Raw genomic sequence first — 20,129 nt, forward strand, 5'->3', positions numbered from 1 at the left:
TAAGATAATAACTTAAATTCATCGTATGCACTTATGCAATTTAGGTTGTTTGTACTGTGCTTCACATGCCCATATTAGCTTTCTTCCTTTAAATAATTCTGCAGAAGCAAGTTAATTTGCATGAGTTGTGCATATGCTATTGTGCATTTAGCACCCATTTAATATCTTGCATAATATTTTGAAATAATTTTATTATATAAAGATGAGTAGCTTCAAATGTTTTTCTTTCCTTCCTTCCTTCCTTCCTTCCTTCCTTCCTTCCTTCCTTCCCTTCCTTCCTTCCCTCCTTCCTTCCTTCCCTCCTTCCCTCCTTCCCTCCTTCCCTCCTTCCTTCCTTCCTTCCTTCTTTCGCTCTTTCGCTCTTTTGCTCTTTCACTCGCTCTTTCACTCTTTCGCTCTTTCTTTCTCTTTCTCTCTTTCTCTCTCTTTCTCTTTTTCTCTTTCTCTCTTTCTCTTGTTCTTTCATTCTTCCGTTCTTCCTTCCATTCTTCCTTCCATTCTTCCTTCTCTCTTCTCTTCTCTTCTCTTCTCTTCTCTTCTCTTCTCTTCTCTTCTCTTCTCTTCTCTTCTCTTCTCTTCTCTTCTCTTCTCTTCTCTTCTCTTCTCTTCTCTCTCCTCTCCTCTCCTCTCCTCTCCTCTCCTCTCCTCTTCTCCTCTCCGCCCCGCCCCGCCCCGCCCCTTCCCCTCCCCCTCCCCCTCCCCCTCCCCCTCCCCCTCCCCCTCCCCCTCCCCCTTCCCTTCCCTTCCCTTCCCTTCCCTTCCCTTCCCTTCCCTTCCCTTCCCTTCCCTTCCCTTCCCTTCCCTTCCCTTCCCTTCCCTTCCCTTCCCTTCCCTTCCCTTCCCTTCCCTTCCCTCCCCTCCCCTCCCCTCCCCTCCCCTCCCCTCCCCTCCCTTTCCCTTTCCCTTTCCCTTTCCCTTTCCCTTTCCCTTTCCCTTTCCCTTTCCCTTTCCCTTTCCCTTTCCCTTTCCCTTTCCCTTTCCCTTTCCCTTTCCCTTTCCCTTTCCCTTTCCCTTTCCCTTTCCCTTTCCCTTTCCCTTTCCCTTTCCCTTTTTCTTCCCTGCCTTTCCCTTGCCATGCCTTTCCCTTGCCATGCCTTGCCTTGCCTTGCCATTTTTTTTCCTTTTTTTTTTTTTTTCCGTCTTTCTGTGATTTACCATATTCACTGCATAGCAGTAGTACCGTAATCTGTCATAAGAGGCCTGATCTTTCATTTCCTATATCAGGAATTGTTTTAAGACTCATAAGAAAGTTTGTCAAAACCCCGAGATTTAATAGGAAGGTTAGAGAGGCCAATTTTCTGTTTTTATATTAGTCATGTAGCCTTTATTCTTAATGTGATAAGTGCTTCTATTTTAGGAGATATTCTTTAATTTCAAGCTGTTCCTTGCCACAAGGACAACAGATCAAAAAATGTAAATGATCGAAAAATAATATTTTAACAGTTTTGCTGCTTCCTATTTTTACAAATAATCCATGACCAATTTTGTCCAATTGAATACTGTGTACTGTGTACTGTGTATATGCCAGCTTTCTAGTCTGCAGTATCAGACAATGTTAAAGTCAGCACATCTTTGACATTCGTAACCTGGAATCAGAGGTTTTGTCATGAGTTACTGATTGCATGTTGGTGGTGGTATTTTCTCCTTTGAACTCTGTGAGGAAACCTGTTAAATTCTTTATTTTGGCCACAAAATCCTCTTACCAAATTCCTTTTCTATGGCAGTTGTCAAAAGCAATCAAAAAAGGAGCCAGCAGAATTTGGAACACTGGTATTCAAACTTATTTTCAAAAAAAAAAAAAAGTTTTTGTGGCTTTTTTTTGTAGTTCTGTTGCTAAGTTTAACTCCTGACTTGTTAAGCAGTAGTCTGTAAATATTTTACTGAAATTAGGTCTCCCACAGAACAATGAAATTCTGAATAGTAATGTATTCTCCCCAATCATTTAGGAAAAAATGTCAGAAATGACGATCCAGGTTTTGCAGGAGGTCTTCATGTCTAGCCAAGAACAATTAAAAACAATTAAAGTTGCATTATCAGTTTAACACCTTAGGGGAAGAAATATAGTAAATATTTATAGGTAAACTCAGAAGATCATTAAAGCTGTATTATTTAATTGGTTCTTTTACTGACTTCTATTTTTAGAAAAAAAAATTTAAAGACTTCAGGCAGTAGAAGAAGACAATGTGGGCCAGCACAGTGGTAGGAATACAAACACTTGGATACGTTAGTGATGTGCAGTGCATTCTTTATTTTTCGTAGTTAATTCATTTAGATGGTTGCTGCAAGCACATACTCAGCATTACACTTCAGAGTTTTAATATTTTCTAACCTTTCCAGGTTTATTAATTTGTACTTCATTTAACATTTTTCACTGCTCAGACTTACACACCTGGACAAATTGTCTATAACATCAGTTAATGAAAGAAGGAAGATATGCTTCATTATCCTGAAGTATCCTTCAAACACTCTATCTGGCAGCCCAAAGCTTTGTAATGAAACAGACTGAATACCCAACCTTAAGGAGTGGCTTTCAGCTCTACAGAATGAAGAAACAGAAAACTGGCAATGTCAGAATCTGAAGGTTGTTTTCATTTGAACTATATATGTCAATTCTAGGGAGATGATAAGATATTATCTTCTGAAATACATAATCTAGGCCAAAATGAGAAGTTCATTCTGCTTTATGGATACCAAATGTAAAACTTTGATTTTTGACTGATCATGGTGTCCTGAAGACAGTTCCAGTTTTGGCAATCTATAAAAGCAATTCGTTGTTTTCCTAGTTCATTTCAGTTACTTTTCCAAATGGTGCTACAGGCTTTCTCTCTAGCAATGAGCTGATCTTAGTTTCACAGGGCTTGTTACTTGTTCCTCTCCTGATGCCTTTGTTCAAACGAGTCAGTGATTAATTTGATATTAAGTTTTCTGTCTGCACACGTACACATCCATTAGTTTTCCTAACTGTAAAGTGCAGGATATACAGCAAGATGGCATTTTTAAGGAACCATTTACTATCCACAGCAGTCAGCTGGCTGAATTGTGCAAGAGGACGTCACTGCTGCTTCCCTCTCTAATACAGAGGTTTTGGCAGGGAACATGCTACCGTAATCAATGGGCACTATGCAGGGACAGCCGTGTTGCACCGCTATCTGAAATTAAAATGATGTACCCAAATCCACCTTCATCATCAGCTGGCAGTGATCTGAACCATCAAAGGTGTGACGGTGGACAGTGATGGGAAAGACGGGAAGGCTCCTCTTTGTTTTCTTGCTCCTCTTCTCAGCTGCTTCCACTTTTTTGTTCTGCCTTCCTCCTTGTCCTCCAAGCCTCAGGCTGCTGTGAGGCAGCATGGCTCATAGTGCTGGAGGTCTCTCTTTCTCATGCTTTACACAATGGGTGTATCCTGCACCCATTTATTTTAGAAATATAAAGTTGTGTGTATTTATTCTGTCAGAGATTTTAAACCACTGTAAGTGAAAGCATAACTGTTTAGAATTTTTTTTTTTTTGGTGTGTGTGTGTGCTTCTGCTTCCTGTTCTGCTCTGTCGCAACCGAGCAACAAACAAGGCTGACAAGTGTTTCAGCTGAGCAATCTGGCATTTTGTTACCTGAATCTGATGCCAGCTGATTCCTGTGGAGTCCCCTTGCCACTGGATACTCTCAGTTACCGAAGCTCACAGCTCAAGAGGAGACAAGATGAGTTTGTGAAACTGAGGTGCCCTGAAGATGACTAAATAGAAACCCTGCCTCGTGCAGGAATCGTTCGTCTTTCATGAAATTTTTAATCCAATCCAAACATGTCACGAAAATACTACAGCCTATCTTTCAAATTCTTTACATTTTTATGTAAAACATTGGACAAAATCTTGACTGCTTACTCTAAGGATTACCCTGCTTTAAAAAACTGCAGTTTTACTACTCATAAAAATTAATTACAATGTAGCACAGCCCTCAGAACAGCAAGCATTGCAGAAAAATCAATTATATAGGTAAGTTAATAAAAAATATAACCATTTCTCAGCAACTGGGAAGAATCGAGAAACAGTGTTCAAATAGAATTTTTTTGGTGAATAAAATACATGTAATTTTACCTGCTCAGATATCAGCCTGGGCTATACAAAGTCTGCAGACACTATACAACTGCAGCTAGAGCTCTGTGAGCTACATTTGTCTGTGTTGAGTCATCAACTCTGCCTATGTTTCTTAAGCCTCTAGTTAAGGAAAAGGGAAGATGTTTCAGGAGACATGAACAGTCAGGATGGTGATATGTACATATATTATATATATCTATAATATATATATATATACTTAAGGAGTGGGTGGACTGACTGTTGCTTAAATAAAACCTTTCATCAGTCCAAGTACTAAAAAATCTGTGCTAATCATGTACAAAAAAAAAAAAAAACCAACAACCTACACCTACATCAGGCTGGTGCTGAGTTGACTGTTCCACTGCAGTCTTTTATCTCCTAAAGTTTATTTATGTACTGTAAAGGGGACTGTTTGCACTTGGGTTAAGGGCACGGTTCTTGTAAGTGAAGGTACATCAGTCCAGAAATAACACTTGTTTACTCAGGAGGGGTTGTCGGTTTTCTTTCCATATGAAGGAAACCACAAATAACTAGACTGTCAGGTTTGGTTCATTTCAAGCCTTTTTATTGGCATCCTTTTCTTTTATGCAGGGCTGTTCTTATAAACTTATAAATTGCTGCTGATTTTCTGATACGTTTTCTGGTATGTTCTAGTTATTGAGTTTCTGTTTGATCAATATACAACAAATTGCCTGATCAAAATGTAGGTGAAGGGAATTCAAACAGCTGAGACTTTGAGTGCTGCCAAAGTTTTGGCTCTGAATTAACCCTTTGCAATATCGACAATGAAGCAATTGCTGTTGACAAAAGTAAAAGCAGAACCTTTAATGGACCAACATTCCAGCATGTAGCAAAAAGCAGGTATGTTCAGACCATTTCAGTTACTGTAACATATATAAAACCTGTAATTGATATGTTTGTACTGAGAAACATTCATACATAAACCTTTATAACTATTCTTGAAGATACACTTAGTAGAGATTTTGCTAGGTTCAGTGAGCTTCATTCTGGTTTTACCTGTTGTCATTCTATTCTGGTGAGATGGCACTGGAGTTATCAAAGCTCCTCCTCACACACACTTGAAGATAAAAAATTCAGATCAATGTATATCAAAAGTATATGATCTAGATAGTAGTATATCAAACCATCTCCCTTAGCTTTATGTACACTACTGTTTCACCAGCCTATGGTTTCAATGATCTAGACGTGTTGGGTTATGATTAATATCGTGCTAACTTTTTTTGTGACATTTTTGTAGTAAAAGCAGAAATCGAGCTGGTAATTCTGGCATGCAGATCGCACTCCCATAACTTGCTTTCTTCTCTCCCCACCCCAAACCTGAGTTAAACTACATTGAAAATTAGCACTAAAGCCAAATAGTTGTTTGAACTTTCTGAGACGATTCTCTACAATGTTAGCTTTGATTTGTGTACAGCATTTAGAATATGCATACATTTGTGATCATTAATTGCCAGCCCATTGCATCAGTTGTATGCTAAAGAGCTAAATTTTGTTAAATGATTTTGAGGTTTAATAAAATGATTATATCCTTCCATTTATATCCATGCACAAGTAAATTAATGAGTTCCTCTATAGGTAATTATTGAATTTACCTTTAGAAAAATAAATTTGCAAAAACAAACAGCATTTTATCTATGTTTTTTTCCCTTTTTTTTTCCTTTTTTTTCTTTTTTTTCTTTTTTTTCTTTTTTTTTTTTTTTTTTTCAGGAGAAAGGCTTTTTTCAGCCCTTGCTAAGTTTGATTATTTCTGTAACCAGAAATATTTTGAGATCTTCAATTCCTCACCAGTTTTTATGAACATTATTAATTACATATCTAATAAGTATTTAGGTTCATTGTGTATGCAGTGTAGGATAAAATCGAACACTAATGCTCTATTTCTTACTATACTACCTGGTGCTTTAGAGGACTTTGCCTTTTTTATTATTGTAAAAGCATTGTGATGTTGGCTACATATATTAATAACTGCTAAAGAAAAGCTTGCTTCAGCATTTGCTGAGACCATGAGGAACTTTTCCATTATCCCAAAGGGACTTTGAGATGGGTGATTTGTGCACTAGGGACACTACTGTCCATAGGGAGCAATGTAGGAATTATTTTGTATTTCCATTCTATTCCTCTAACAAAACTGAGTCCTCCCAAACAAATAGCAGAGCTACATAGCCTAAATCTTCTTCCCCTGCTGCTGCATTGAAAAATACAGATATTATTTGTGTTATGGTATGAATCATGGATCCTTGGGAAGTCTCAAGCAATCTAACAAATTTTGGCCAGACCTCAGCTCACCAAGGGAGAGGTGATTCAGGTGCTTAATGGGCATCAATTGTCATTTCAGAAAACTGAGGTTATCCAGCTGTCTTGTCTTAAGGGATGGGTCTTCCACAAGTCCGGTGTCAGGTGTGTGGATGATGTACAGATCCTTTAGATATCTTGTGACATAAGGCAATGAATCTAAGGCACAGGTACCCACCCATGATGTTTCCTGAATTCCTGCTGAAAATCCTCAACTGGCCGGGGAACTGGGGCACTGCTTCCTCCCATCTGCTGAGAGCAAATTAGAAACCCTTCATTCACAGAAACTGTGCTGTGTCCAAATGGACAAACTGGAGAGGATTTATGTTGTGTCCTCAGACAAAAATGGCAAAATGGTATCATAACCATGACTAGAGGCTGAGTTGTCAATCTCCTTTGTTTAGAGGATCTGACTTTCTTAATGCTGTAATGGGCTTTGCTGTTTCCCAGTCAAGTGGATGTATTTGTTTATTTTCACAGGAAACAGAAGGTCATGTCAACTGTTCCGAGGAATTAACTTTAATACTTTAGTTTTACTGCCTCTGGAGTCCCTGGGTTACCACTACCCTAACATAATGGTAATCTTAGTTTGTAACTCAGAATCTCATTATAATTCACTGGTGAGATACTTGTCTTCCTGACTGGTATGCCACACTAAGAGACAGCTCTTGCAGAACATCCTAGGTTTGCAGCTCAAATCTTCCAAAGCAGCATTACTCTTTAGTTGGGGTAACCTGAGTAACTCACTCGAGTGAGTGAGTTACTCAGAGCTTCCTTTTGAGCTGCTCCCTCATTCCCAAAATACGTACATCCATTTTTGCCAAAGTAATAGCAAGCAACTCTTCCCTGCCTTGCTGTAAGGTCATGTTGACTTTGGCTGTTGCCTGCGTTCACATGGCGCTTGCTGTTTGGATAGTATTAAAGAAAACACCCAAAGCACTCCCATAGTGCTGTTTCTAGAATAACGCCTCCCAAAAGTGCTTGGCTGGTGTAGCACGGCTGGTGTGGAGAGGGGCGATGCCTCACAGAGCGCCTCTGTGCCTCGAGGTGTGCAGGCTGGGGCAAACACGGACTTTGTCACTGTCAACACCAGGGGCCGAGGAGGTGGACCCGGGTGTTGAGAATAGAGCTGGGTGGGGGTGGGAGCTAAAAAAACCTACAGCTTTCCTCTGTGTGAACTATGCTCTGTGCAGGCATCTTCCTGCCAGCACTCCTGAAGTCTCTTGTGCTGTGAATACAGCAAGGGATGTGAAGTGCAGCTGCACCTATCAGCCGGGTAGAGTGCTTCAGGCGAGACTGCATCTACATTTATCAACGTGAATGCAGTTAACCCATACAAATTCTGTTTTTGAGGGACTCCTCGACTAAGCAGAGGTATTCACTTGATGTTTTATGCCATCAGATATGTACTCAGGCTCTGCTTGCAGTAAAAGTTACAACAAATCAGAGAATAACCTAGTCTTATACTGCGAAGCGCCAGAGCCATCGCAGCCTGCTGTGTGGATAACGCTAGCACTCTTTTCCCTTTCCCCTCAATTCCCAAAAATCCATTTCTTCTCCACGTTCCCAGAGTTTGTCCAGGGCTCTGCCATGCTTCCCCCAAGCTCTCGGTCCCACCTGCCAGGCGCCCGTGCCCAGTTTGCTGACGGCTTTGACCCTGCCTGCGGGATGCTTAGGGAGTGTTCTGCACTGCACACACCAGCTGAAAGCCTCTGCTTCTGATTTCCAGAGATCCCCTTGGTCCTGTATCTCTTCGCCCTGATCTCCATCACCTGGCTGTGGGGCGGGCTGCACATGGCGTACCGGCACCTCTGGATGTTGGTCTTCTTCATCATCTTCAACAGCCTGCAGGTAAGAGCTGATGCTTGGTCCTTTGGTCCTCTTGGAGGATCACCTCCACCTCTTCTTAATGCCCATGGCATTTAAGCTTGGCCAGCTGAACAAAATCCAGAAACAAATAGCAGTTTGCATGTGACACACTGGAGATGTTAATTGTGTTATTTATCTCTTTCTGAAATTAACATATAGAATGCATATTAATGCAAGAGGTGCATTGTTTTGAAACAATAGCAATAATTGCATGGATGTAATTTCATAGTTAATACACTGGGAAAGAAAATTGCTTGCTTACTTATGTAATTTTACTGAGATAATTATACCAGTAAAACTGAATTATTTGCAGCCTTTGCAAAGAAACAGTGTATTTCAATTTTCTGTGTCCTTTAATTAAAAAAAAAATAAATCCCACAATACTTTAAAGTAGCCTTAAGATTTTTATTTTTTTCATTATTAGGAGTGAGCATTTAGGGTTGACTTTTCTCATTTAGCATTGGTAAAGAAGCAAAGATCTTTTCACTGAAAAAGTCTAATATAGACTAGATGTTGATTATTAGTTATGAAAAAATACAAATTGCCCCTTACAGAATTTCACACGTGAGTACTTCCACTGGACCACTACTGTGCTATGCAGAATTCAATACCTTAGTGTGCATTATGGAATTGTTTACAGAATAGAAGCCAGTATATCATGGATGGGAAAGTGCCTCTAATGTCTGAAAACAGTGAGATGATGAGGAATCCAAAATATGTATATTGAAATCTATGGTGTTCAGATTGTTCTGAGGTGCATATAATAGAAATATGTGTGATATCATGTTTTATCTACTTACATTCATACCTGTATTCATACCTATATTCATACGTATGTTATTTAACTATATTTAACCTCATCAACTAGAAAGTAATAAAAATTAATCTTTACCACAAAACAGATTTATATTAGATGTTAATTCAAAAAGTAGACATTCTTGTAAGCAGAAATCTAGACTTTAAAAATATTCTTGAGTCATAAGCATTTTTTAAATTGAAAAAAAAGAACCGTAGCTTACTCTCCCTGTACATTTAGTTATTCAGTACAACTTGTCATTTAATTATACTGTATATGTTGGCATATATGGGCTCAAATTCATTATCCTTCTTTTCTGTGAAGTTAAGTGAGTAGTCATCGTCTGCAAGCCAATAACGTCACTTTTTAGGAAGGCATCTGAGCTTTCTGTGCAGTGAGATGGCCACAGCTCTGCAGGGCTGGCTGCAGCACCCACGCATGTCCCCTGCCTCTCTCCCCTCCTCTCCCCTCCTCTCCCCTCCTCTCCCCTCCTCTCCCCTCCTCTCCCCTCCTCTCCCCTCCCTCCTCTCCCCTCCTCTCCCCTCCTCTCCCCTCCTCTCCTCTCCTCTCCTCTCCTCTCCTCTCCTCTCCTCTCCTCTCCTCTCCTCTCCTCTCCTCTCCTCTCCTCTCCTCTCCTCTCCTCTCCTCTCCTCTCCTCTCCTCTCCTCTCCTCTCCTCTCCTCTCCTCTCCTCTCCTCTCCTCTCCTCTCCTCTCCTCTCCCCTCCCCTCCCCTCCCCTCCCCTCCCCTCCCTCTCCCTCTCCCTCTCCCTCTCCCTCTCCCTCTCCCCCTGCAAAATCTCAGAGCACAGGCGAGCCCCCGCAGGAGTTTCAGCAGTACAACCCTAACTGCTGTGACTTTACAGTGAAACATGTCACTGAGATGCAGGATAAGTACATGGTGACATCTCTGTGTGTGTGCACGTAGAAACAAAACGTACTTTTATATATCCTTTTATGTTTTTTTTTCCACCATTTTGCAAAGAATTATTGGTAGAATCCAATCCAGGCTTGTGTTACATAGATATATTGGATACAAATGCGTGAAGAGTGTTGCTCGTTATAACAGATTTTATGCCAGAGGTAAAACAGTATTACAGAGCACTGTAATATGCATGGATATTTGCTTTAATAAAAAAATATTTTATTGCCAGTGCATATTTAGAGAAGATGGATATGAACACTCAAAATTATCATTCATGGCCAGAATGTTGACACTTCTGTGTAACTGCCAGAAGATATGTTATATTGCTCTGCTTTATATAACCTGAAATGTTTTATTCAAGTAAGGGCACAAAGCCCAGGAATTATTGTTAGTTTAATTATTGTTGCAAGGCACTAACTCCTGTGATGAGAGCAAGCAGTGAAATGGGATGTTGAAAACCAGTTGTGTAAAACTTGATTCCCGCAAGGTCTGCAGGGGATTTATTGCACCTGGTAGTTCAGTACGATAGCAGGTAACATAGAAAACACAGATAAAAAAGCATGCATAGAATAACATCTAGGTCATGACTGATAATAGAGATGCACCTGTGCATGAGTCTGAAGTTAGGATTTTGTTTAAATCCAGATAAAACTGAGATGGTATACTTGCTTTTCTCAATCTGTGTGAAGTTTTTCAGTTGGTTTTATTTAATGCTTTTTATGTAGTTTTGTTTCCATTCATGCACTTTAACATTTTCAAAAGGACCCCTGGCGGCGGGGGCATTTCTCATCTTCCATGGCTTTATCCCCCATTGCATCTCCATCCTCAGATAGGGCGAAGCTGGGAAACACACGTTCAGCAGCTTTGTTTGAGGATCTAGGAAATGAAGAATTAAGACACCCTCTGTCTCACCAACTTGCCTTATGTTGTTAGCATTGCTGCGTGGCGCCATGCACGGGGCACAGCCTTAGACTCGAAGCCGTGGCCGTGCCAGGCTACCCTGCTGCCCTTCTGCCTGCAAGGCTCCTTTAAATCCCCACCATCTCCTGGACTCCTGGTAGGCTGCCGTGCTTTGGCAGGAATTAAACATGTAGTGGCCGTGTTTTACTATATGCCAATTAATCCCTCGGTAATGTTGTTTAAGAAACTTGCACTCCTGTAGTCTCTTCTGTCTCTGATTGCCCTGACAAAAGATGGTGGTGTCTGGAGAGTGGCTGTAGATGGCAGCTGGCCTGCAGGGTATGCTGCACCATCTCCACAAGTACATTACTATTCAAATTACATCAATATTTGTCCTTTACATCAGAAGGAGCAACACGTTACATTCTTTTCCTAGCGCCAGAGGATCAGCAAAGCCTCAAATATAAAAGCGTTTCCTCTATTGAAAGGACATGCTAAAATTTCAAATGTCTTATCTCTTCCTGGCTAACATTTTACATTAAAACCTGTGCATTTGCAGCTCTAATTCAGATAGTAGTCAATAAAAAACTTTTCCTTGGAGGACTTTACACTTTACATTTTAAAGACATTTTCTTATGCTCTGCTGGAGATATTAGGCAGGAAATGTAATAGGACAGTATCCTCTACCTTTCATTACTAGATATTAGAAATTACTTTTTAATGTGTGAATTTATCAAATATTTAAAAGGAAAATGTAATTATTTAGTATTGGGTGCCCTAAGAAGAATAAAAGAAGTTGAGTAGATTTTTCAGTGCTACCATTTCTTTATTTGTTTGTTTTAATAGCAAATGTTTTTGGTGCTTTGTAAATCTTTACAATAATATGTGTTTAAAAAACATTTCCTGAAACACCACCACTGTATAAACAACCTCACCACATACATATTGTTCTCCTGTTTTAAAACTTGCAGTTATCTAACCAGGAAACAGAAGAGCCAACTTGTGATTCAGGTGACCAGACATTCAGCACGAGTTAAAAGAATGGTGAAGCATCAGGGCGAACAGTCTGTAAATAACTCCCAACGTCTGCGAGCTATGCTGTTATTCAGATAAGCAGATATACTGATTTGTGTTAATAAAATAAAGGATCACCACACGGGCTGTTTCTGTAGGAGAGAAGTATGCATTACACACACTTCTTGTAGTAAATACAGCTTTTTCAGGTCGTGCTCCCCTGAGAGGAGCCGTCAGGGCAGTCTTGGGGGGCAAGAATGCAGTGGTGGAGGCTCCTCCTGGCCTGCAGACAGACACATTTGTGTTGGTGTGACAGTGTCATCCAAGTCCCTGACCTCAGCCGGTTTGGGAGGTCAGATGAGACCTTGAGATAGGGATGTGAAAAGGGGCTTAGGTGTGGATGGCACGTTATGAAAGTGATTTCCTGTGGAACTTGCTGTCTCTCCACATGTGCTGTTCGCACGTCATTCACATGCGCTGCACCTTCATCAGCTCTCAGGCAGTGGTTGTTAAATCTGGGACGAGGTTTTCTGCCTCCAAAGGCTGCTTTACTGTCTATTAGTGGGCATTTCTGCTATGCGGTGTGCCCCGCTTCAGTCTGAAAGCAGTTCAGCATTCATTAAAAGCTTTTCCCAACAGGAAAGAGAACATGAAATAGTTTACAAGGAGCAGAGCCCTGCTTCCCTGCTGCTCAGGAGTTACAGACCCTGAGCAGAGCAGAGCACGACTCATTAAATGTGTTTGATATCCAGATGGATCCAGCTCAGGAGACTGCAAAGGCACTGTATATTATCCAATTTAGTTGTTTAGCCGCATGACAAACATTTCCTCGGAAATGCACTTGATAGAAAAATCATCTCCTAAGGACAGATTGTTTCCAAGCACTTCCTGTGGGAAACGGTTTCCATCAGAGAGGAGTTTACAGTACAAGCTATTCATGTGCATGCAGAGGAGGGACAGTCCTTTCCCTGTATCTTCAAGAATAAACATGCAAAGTGCTGTTTGGGGGTACAATATCTGATTTACATCGTCACAGAGTAAACAGTCACCCAGCAAATAAATACAGCTAAAGCCCTTCTGTTCACCAAGGCCAAAATGAAAGTTTAAAAGGTATCTTAAAACTTTTTCATCCAATGTTCTTAAAGTAAGAAATCCCAAAATACATTTAGAAAAGTGTAAAAGGAAAAGGCTAAGGAGCATGTTTAGGATATCTGATGCTTGGAGTTCTTCTGTGGCATGATCCTGATTATCCCACCCAGGCAGCATCCATGTCACAGAAGCACACCCTGTCCTCTCCTGTGAAAGGCTTGGGCTCCCGACCCTTTCAGCTGGAAGATGAGAAAGGAACATTTACCTTTTTACATATGACTGCCTGAGCGGATTTATTCGCAAGCTGTTGGGGTCAGGAGTGAAGGAATAAGCTGCTGTGGCTCTCAAAAGGTTAGGATTTCACAAGCCATTTTGCACATGCTGTATTAATATAAAAGATGGCTCTGTTTTTCATGAGATTTGTGGGGTGTTTCTTGTTTCTGTAGCTGAGGTCATCAGCGGCATATTTACCATTCAGTCGAGGCTGATCCAAAGTTCAGGGAGGTGGGTGGATCCCTTCCCCTCGTTTGCAGAGGCTGGGGTTAGGCTTTAGGTCTGTGCCGAGGCTTCTCCCCTGAGCTGAATCCTCTTATCTGAACCCTTTCTCATTATGATCTTGATTATTATTCAGTTATATTTCCAACAAACTTCACTGAACACCCCAACCCTCTATCTTGTAATTTAGAATATATGCACACTGCAAACTGCAAAGTGTTAGGTACTCCCAAGCTACCTCTGTTGTGGCTTCTTGTACCTTGTACTAGTCCTTACCGCACCCTACTCCCAGTAATAAATTAACTAAATTTTTAAAATAAAAAGTAATTTTGAACCAAAACCTTGCTTTTAAGAAATGGTGAAACATTACATGTCAACAGTATCAAAAGCCCATTTTTCAGGGATCTTAAGTCAAGAGAAAAGCAAATCAAGACTGGGAGGTATTCCATTATTCAAATAGATCTTATGTGGTTGTTTTGGCTGACAGAGATATGAATAAAATATCTTTTCCCATTGCGTGTTTGAACACACTAGTTCAACATGACTGCATTACTGACTGTTATATATAAAATAAGTGTTTCCAAGAAACCCTGAAAATATTTGGAAGTAGCAGTTGATTGATGATTTTCTAAACTGGGCAAAATGGCTGACTTTTCTAAAAGTAAAAATTCTGAAGGTCAACTAATTAGTAGTGGGCTACAGTAAAAGAAGAATATTCAAAAGTTCGGATATAAATGTTTAAGAAAACCACGGTACTTTTAACAAGAAAGGTGGACATACAGAAGTCTACTGAACAGGTGCACACCCTAACCTGACCTTGACTGGAGGAGATACAATTCACCAAACTTCAATAATTAGAATAGCAGACGCAAACTGGAATGTGAGTAGGAGCTGATTCAGTAGCAAAGAGATAAAATATCGAATATTATATATATTATATTATATAGATACGGTAGCAAACATGAACATGAGAAATAAACCCTGTTTCTAGAGCAACCAAAAATAATTGTGGAAAGAGACATGCCAGAGGTTTTAGAGGCCAAAACAAAGTAAAAACATCATACTGAGAGAAAAAGAACAGAGATTTAAAGTTTTAAGCATGCAATATTAGTACTATTTTATTTATTTATTTATTTTTTTAAAAGAACAAAAATATACAGTTCTTAAGCTCATGCTGGCGCCAATTGCAAATAAAGGATTTTTTTTTTCCTAGGGTATGTTATTTATCTGGTGATACAGAGAGAGCCACAGCTATAAATATTTTAACTTCCTGTTCCTTGTGGCATCTTCCTCACCATGAGTCAGCGATGGACTACATGATGCTGTCCGTAGCAGTTCCAATGATCTAAGCAGTGCAAAAACAAACAAAATCAAGTACTGGATAGACCTGAGTAAATGTGGTGGGCCGCAAAAGGCTTCCTCAAGATTATGCAAATATGAGACTGTGATTCCACAGTTTAGATAATCCCAATAGAAGACTGGGAAATTGTCGCAGTATTGCCAGGATAAGATGAATTTCAAGCAGAATATCAAGAACAGAGCTTGTTCACATACAAATAGTACAAGCAATACTGTCAGATGAGTGCATAATTCAAACACAATTAAACAATTCATACACTACCCCAGGAAAAAATAAATAAGACTAAATACACAGCCTAAACAGGCATTGCATTTTGACATCTGTGGAATAAAATAGACTACATGCCGTTTCTGCAGACTTGGATTTTCTTCCAGACACACTGTACCTGGAAGGAAAGAAGATAAGGTAACAAGGACAGTTCACTGGTTCAGTACGTGAACAAAAAGACAGAAAAGTTATTTTTCTTAAAGTCAAAAACCTAGGAAGTTTGGCTGGTGTTGAGCAACATTGTAGATATGTGCATTTATTTTAAACCGAACAGTAAAAGGAACTAATATAAAGTAGATAGACAGAGAAAGCTTTTCAGTTTTTGAGACTTGTCACCTTTTGACATCAGCAGCTAAACTTTTGGGATGTAATCCTCATTGGGCAATAGCATTGGTATGCTGTATACCAGCAGTCCAAACTTACAAAGCCACCTGAGTGCCTTGATTATTCCAAGAATCAAGACAATGCAGTATTTAAATTTATACCTCCTTCTCCAGATGTTGAGTTCCTCCTTAAAGAATTTTCTGTGCTCCTAGTTACCAACCTACGCATACTCTAATGCATAAGTACCATAATTTTACTTATGAAATAAGTTACTATAAATACTACAAAATTACTTATGAAATTATTGTAAAATATTCCCTTTTTGTATTCAAGTCCTTAGGTGATAGACCCAGATATCAGTTTGTAGCTGAAGGCAAAACAAAGCAAAAAAGTGTGCAATTTCAGATAAACAAAGGAAGCATTGTTACGTTAGGACTAAATACCTGACAGGATAAACTAGTGTCAGAAGAGTGAGATAGTAAGTAGATCTGTGTTCATAATGATAAAAATATATAGAATAATACATAATAAAATTGCAAAAATTGGTGAAGGAGTCTGAAATATACTTTGACTTAACTGGATTTTTGAGCAGTCTCAAGAAACATTTAGAGAGTATTTCAATCACTTGCCTACTAAGAATATGGAAAAAAATAATGTAATATATATATATATTTTAAACAAAAGTAGACATTAAATAACATTTTAGTTCTTCCAGCATCTACTGAACTCCTTCAGCAGTTCTTGAAGAACTTTAACTTAAGTTTCAGGAAAAATCTGTGAATATGCCATTCAGTTTTTGAGACAGAAGATGACAAAGCATTTTTTACCATTCTAGAAAGTTAGTAAGGATTATGTAGTTGGCAATGACAAATAAGAAATGTCATTTACATTGCTATATTCAGTGGAAGTTTATCCACTCAAAAGGACAAGGGATCAGGTACATTCTTTTCATCTTCCAGCACTGTCAGTAAGAGTTGACTTCTCTGACTACCGAGAATGCAATAGCAACCAATTTAATTTGGTATCTGTAAAAAGTACCACCTTTTCATTTTATATTGCTGCTGATTGCTTTGTGTCATCATAAATAGCATTTTTTCAATAACTCAGCTGAAAGAAGTATCTCATTATAATCATAATGTAGAATTAGTCTGTATTTTGCCTTTACATCCAACCTTCTAAATTCTGTAGTATTATTTAAGACTAATTGATAGAGCAGTGCCTGCTCATAGCATTCAGAAGTCAAGAATGTTACTTCTGTGCTTTGAAAATAATGAATTTCTTTATAATTGGCTGAAATACTCAGTCTCTCTCTCTCTCTCTCTTTTTTTTTTTTTTTTTTTTGGCACTGATTTTCACAGGCAAAGCCTGCTTCATGCACTGGCACAGTTTCAGAAGGTGAAAGGCAGCAAACAGTAGGGCAGTGACACTCTGGGGACCACTTAGAGAAGTTGTAATATCCAGATCCATGAGGCTGAAACGGATTAATCCGGAAGTGCTGAAGGAGCTAGCAGTTTAATTGTTTAATTTTTGAAGAATCATGGCAATTGAGGATATGACTGATGGCAAGGAAAACAATAATATTGCTCCCAAATTTTAGAAAGGCAGACTGTAGCTTCAGGAAATTTGTGGCCGACAGTAACTAGGGGACATGACAAATGTCAGAACTGATGTAGAGGCAACTTCATAAATTTGAGAGAAAACCTCACAACGCTCAGTGAAGAGACACAGTTATACACCTAAAAGAGAATAGCCCCATGCATGTGTTCAGCCTTGGCAGTATGAGTGTTGGTCTTGCTGGAGTGGGAGTGTGCCAGGATGAGCATGGGGCAGCAGTGTACTCCTCTTGTAGATAAGGCAAACCACATTCTGGGCTGTTGTGGGAGAAGTTTGGCCAGTTGTTTGAGTGATTATCGCTGTCTGATCAGTGCTGATGAGGCCACACTTGGAACACTCTGTCCAGTTTTGGGGCCTCCAGTTCACAAGGTAGGTGGAGGGTCCAAGGCAGGGCTACCACAGTGGTCAGAGGTTTGGGGCACATGTCCTCTAAAGAGTGTTTGAGGGAGCTGGGCTTATTTAGGTGAGGAGGGCACAAGTGGAAAATGTAATAGCAGTATGCAAATATTTGAAAGGTAGTTAAAATGATGATGACATCATCCTCTAAGAATCACAGAATCATGAAATAACCCGAGTTGGAAGGGACCCACGAGGATCACTGAGTCCAACTCCTGGCTCCACACAGGACCACCCAAAAATCAAACCACATCTCTGAGAGCGTTGTCCAAACACTTCTTGAGCTCTGGCAGGCTTGGTGCCATGACCACTGCCCTGTGGAGTATGTTCCAACTCCTGACCACCCTCTCAGTGAAGAACCTTTTCCTACCATCCAGCCTGACCCTCCCTGTCCCAGCTCCATGCTGTTCCCTTGGGTCCTGTCGCTGTCCCCAGAGAGCAGAGCTCAGCACCTGCCCCTCCGCTCCCCTTGTGAGGGGACTGCAGGCTGCCATGAGGCCTCTCCTCAGCCTGCTCTGGGCTGAACAAACCCAGGGACCTCAGCCGTTCCTCATATGTCTTCCCCTCTAGACCCTTCACTACCATTGTAGCCCTCTTTTGGATGCTCTTTAGCAGTTTTATGTCCTTATATTGTGGTGACCAGAACTGCACACAGTGCTCAAGGGGGGGCCACACCAGCACAGAGCAGAGCGGGACAATCCTTTCCCTCGACTGTCCAGCAGTGGTGTGCCTGATGCACCCCAAAACATGGTTGGGCCTCCTGGCTGCCAGGGCACACTGCTGGCTCATATTCATCTTGCCATCAACCAAAACCCCCAGATCCCTTTCTGAAAGATTGCTCTCCAGCCTCTTGTCACCCCAGACTGTCCGTACTGCCAGGGTTGCCTCTTGCTGGATGCAGAATCTGTCACTTGCTCTTGTTAAACCTCATATTGCTGGGGATTGACCAGCTCTCTAATTTGTCAAGACCTCCCAGAAAGGCCTCTCTACCATCAACAGGGTAAACAACTCCTCCTAATTTAATATCATCTGCAAACTTTCTTACTATGCATTTGAGATCATTTATAAAAACATTGAAGAGAACTAGTCCCAGAATGGAGCCCTGTGGAACCCCACTAGTTGCTGGCCACCAGCCTCATGTAACCGCTTTGATCTTGCCCTGTTGGCCAATTAATTGTTCACCCATCACACTTTGTATTTGTCCAGCTGTATGCTGGACAATTTGTCCAGAAGGATACTGAAAGAGTATCCAAAGCTTTGCTAAAATCAAAAATAAAATTAAAATAAATTAAATAAAAATAAAATTAAAATAAATTAAATAAAAATAAAATAATGTTACATTTACTGGCTTCCCTTGGTCAACTAGGTGGGTGACATTTATGTAAAATCAAATCAAGTTAGTTAAGGGGGACTTTTCCCCTCATGAACCCATGCTGGCTATGACCAATTCTGCTGCACTTTCTTTAAGTGCCAGGTGGTAAGAACAAGGGGCAATAGCCACAAGCCTGTGGCTTAGGAAGTTTGGATCAGATCTTAAGAAATACAGAACTGGAACTGTTGCCCAGAGAGTTTTTGGATCTCCAGTGCTGTTGAATTTTAAGACTCAGCTAGACAACACCATACTGAGCTGATCAGTGGACTGACCTTCTGAGTGGAGTACATGACTTCCAGAGGTCCCTTCCAGCTAACTTTTCTGTGATTCTGGTGACCTGACATGCAGGAAGCCCTATTCTCAAGCCCTTCATTGCAATAGACAGCAAGAGTGGTCACACGTCACTGAGATCATGAGCTTTCAGAAAAGCATCAATGACTAATCAAGGACTAATGATAAATCCTTAAGAGCTTGAAATGTTGTAGACAGGAAAATTTTGCTAAAACATGAGCCATCTGTAGGAATTCCTGTGAAGCAGTGGATTCAATGTTTCTCATGTTTCAGCACTGCAGTGTGGTCTATATACACACATATCTTCATAACGAGTATCATTCTGATAAGAAGAGCAATCTGAAATCACTTTATGATTTGCACCCTTCACCCTTTATGAAGGGTGAAATAAATGCATGTAAAGTTTTAATAGCTTCTAGGAAAAGAACCAGACCCTTTTCCTCCACCCACACATTTCCCACACAAGAACACTTAATGTTGTACAAAGTCAATATTTTATCAGAGATTGAGAAAGGTGATTTCTTTTTTAATTCATAATAAAGAAAGGGCAAACAAACAAACAAAAAATTATTTTGTTATTCTATATACATCTTCAGTGGCCTCCAAGCAATTACTGTAGAAAGAGTGAATGGTATTACTGCTTTACTCTTTCATAGTATCATTATTATTCAACATAATTATAATATGCAATTTTAGGAACTAAGATTTAATTTTGAAATAACACTAAAATCAGTAAAGATTGACTGCAGTAACTTTTTCTGATGGACTAATGTGTACTGTCCTTCTTTGTATTTTAATTTTATCTTTGACATATAATACATTTTTAACAGGTGTTACTGTTGGAAATTGTTTAAATTTTTGGAATGCCATTAAGTTGATGTGTGTCAAAGGCAAGTGAGTTAAATGACCAACATCCAGCCTTTGTTTATAGTCTGATTTGTAGGACAGAACAGGAAGAGGTTTAAAAAAATGTATATAAGTGGGAAAATGAAAATCCAGTCATGTAAGCAATATG

The 20,129-nt window shown here is 39.9% G+C and overlaps 1 protein-coding gene across 1 annotated transcript in view; it reads left to right on the forward strand.

The window, feature by feature from the left end:
- The window catches only part of ADGRV1 (adhesion G protein-coupled receptor V1), a 293,879-nt gene that overhangs the window by 242,819 nt on the left and 30,931 nt on the right, over nucleotides 1-20,129 (forward strand). Inside the window, 1 exon segment of the mRNA XM_050716548.1 lies at nucleotides 8,134-8,255. Within this exon segment, the coding sequence (XP_050572505.1) occupies nucleotides 8,134-8,255 (122 nt within the window).

This window comes from Cygnus atratus, chromosome Z (genome assembly GCF_013377495.2).
Source record: "Cygnus atratus isolate AKBS03 ecotype Queensland, Australia chromosome Z, CAtr_DNAZoo_HiC_assembly, whole genome shotgun sequence".
Lineage (NCBI taxonomy): Eukaryota > Metazoa > Chordata > Aves > Anseriformes > Anatidae > Cygnus > Cygnus atratus.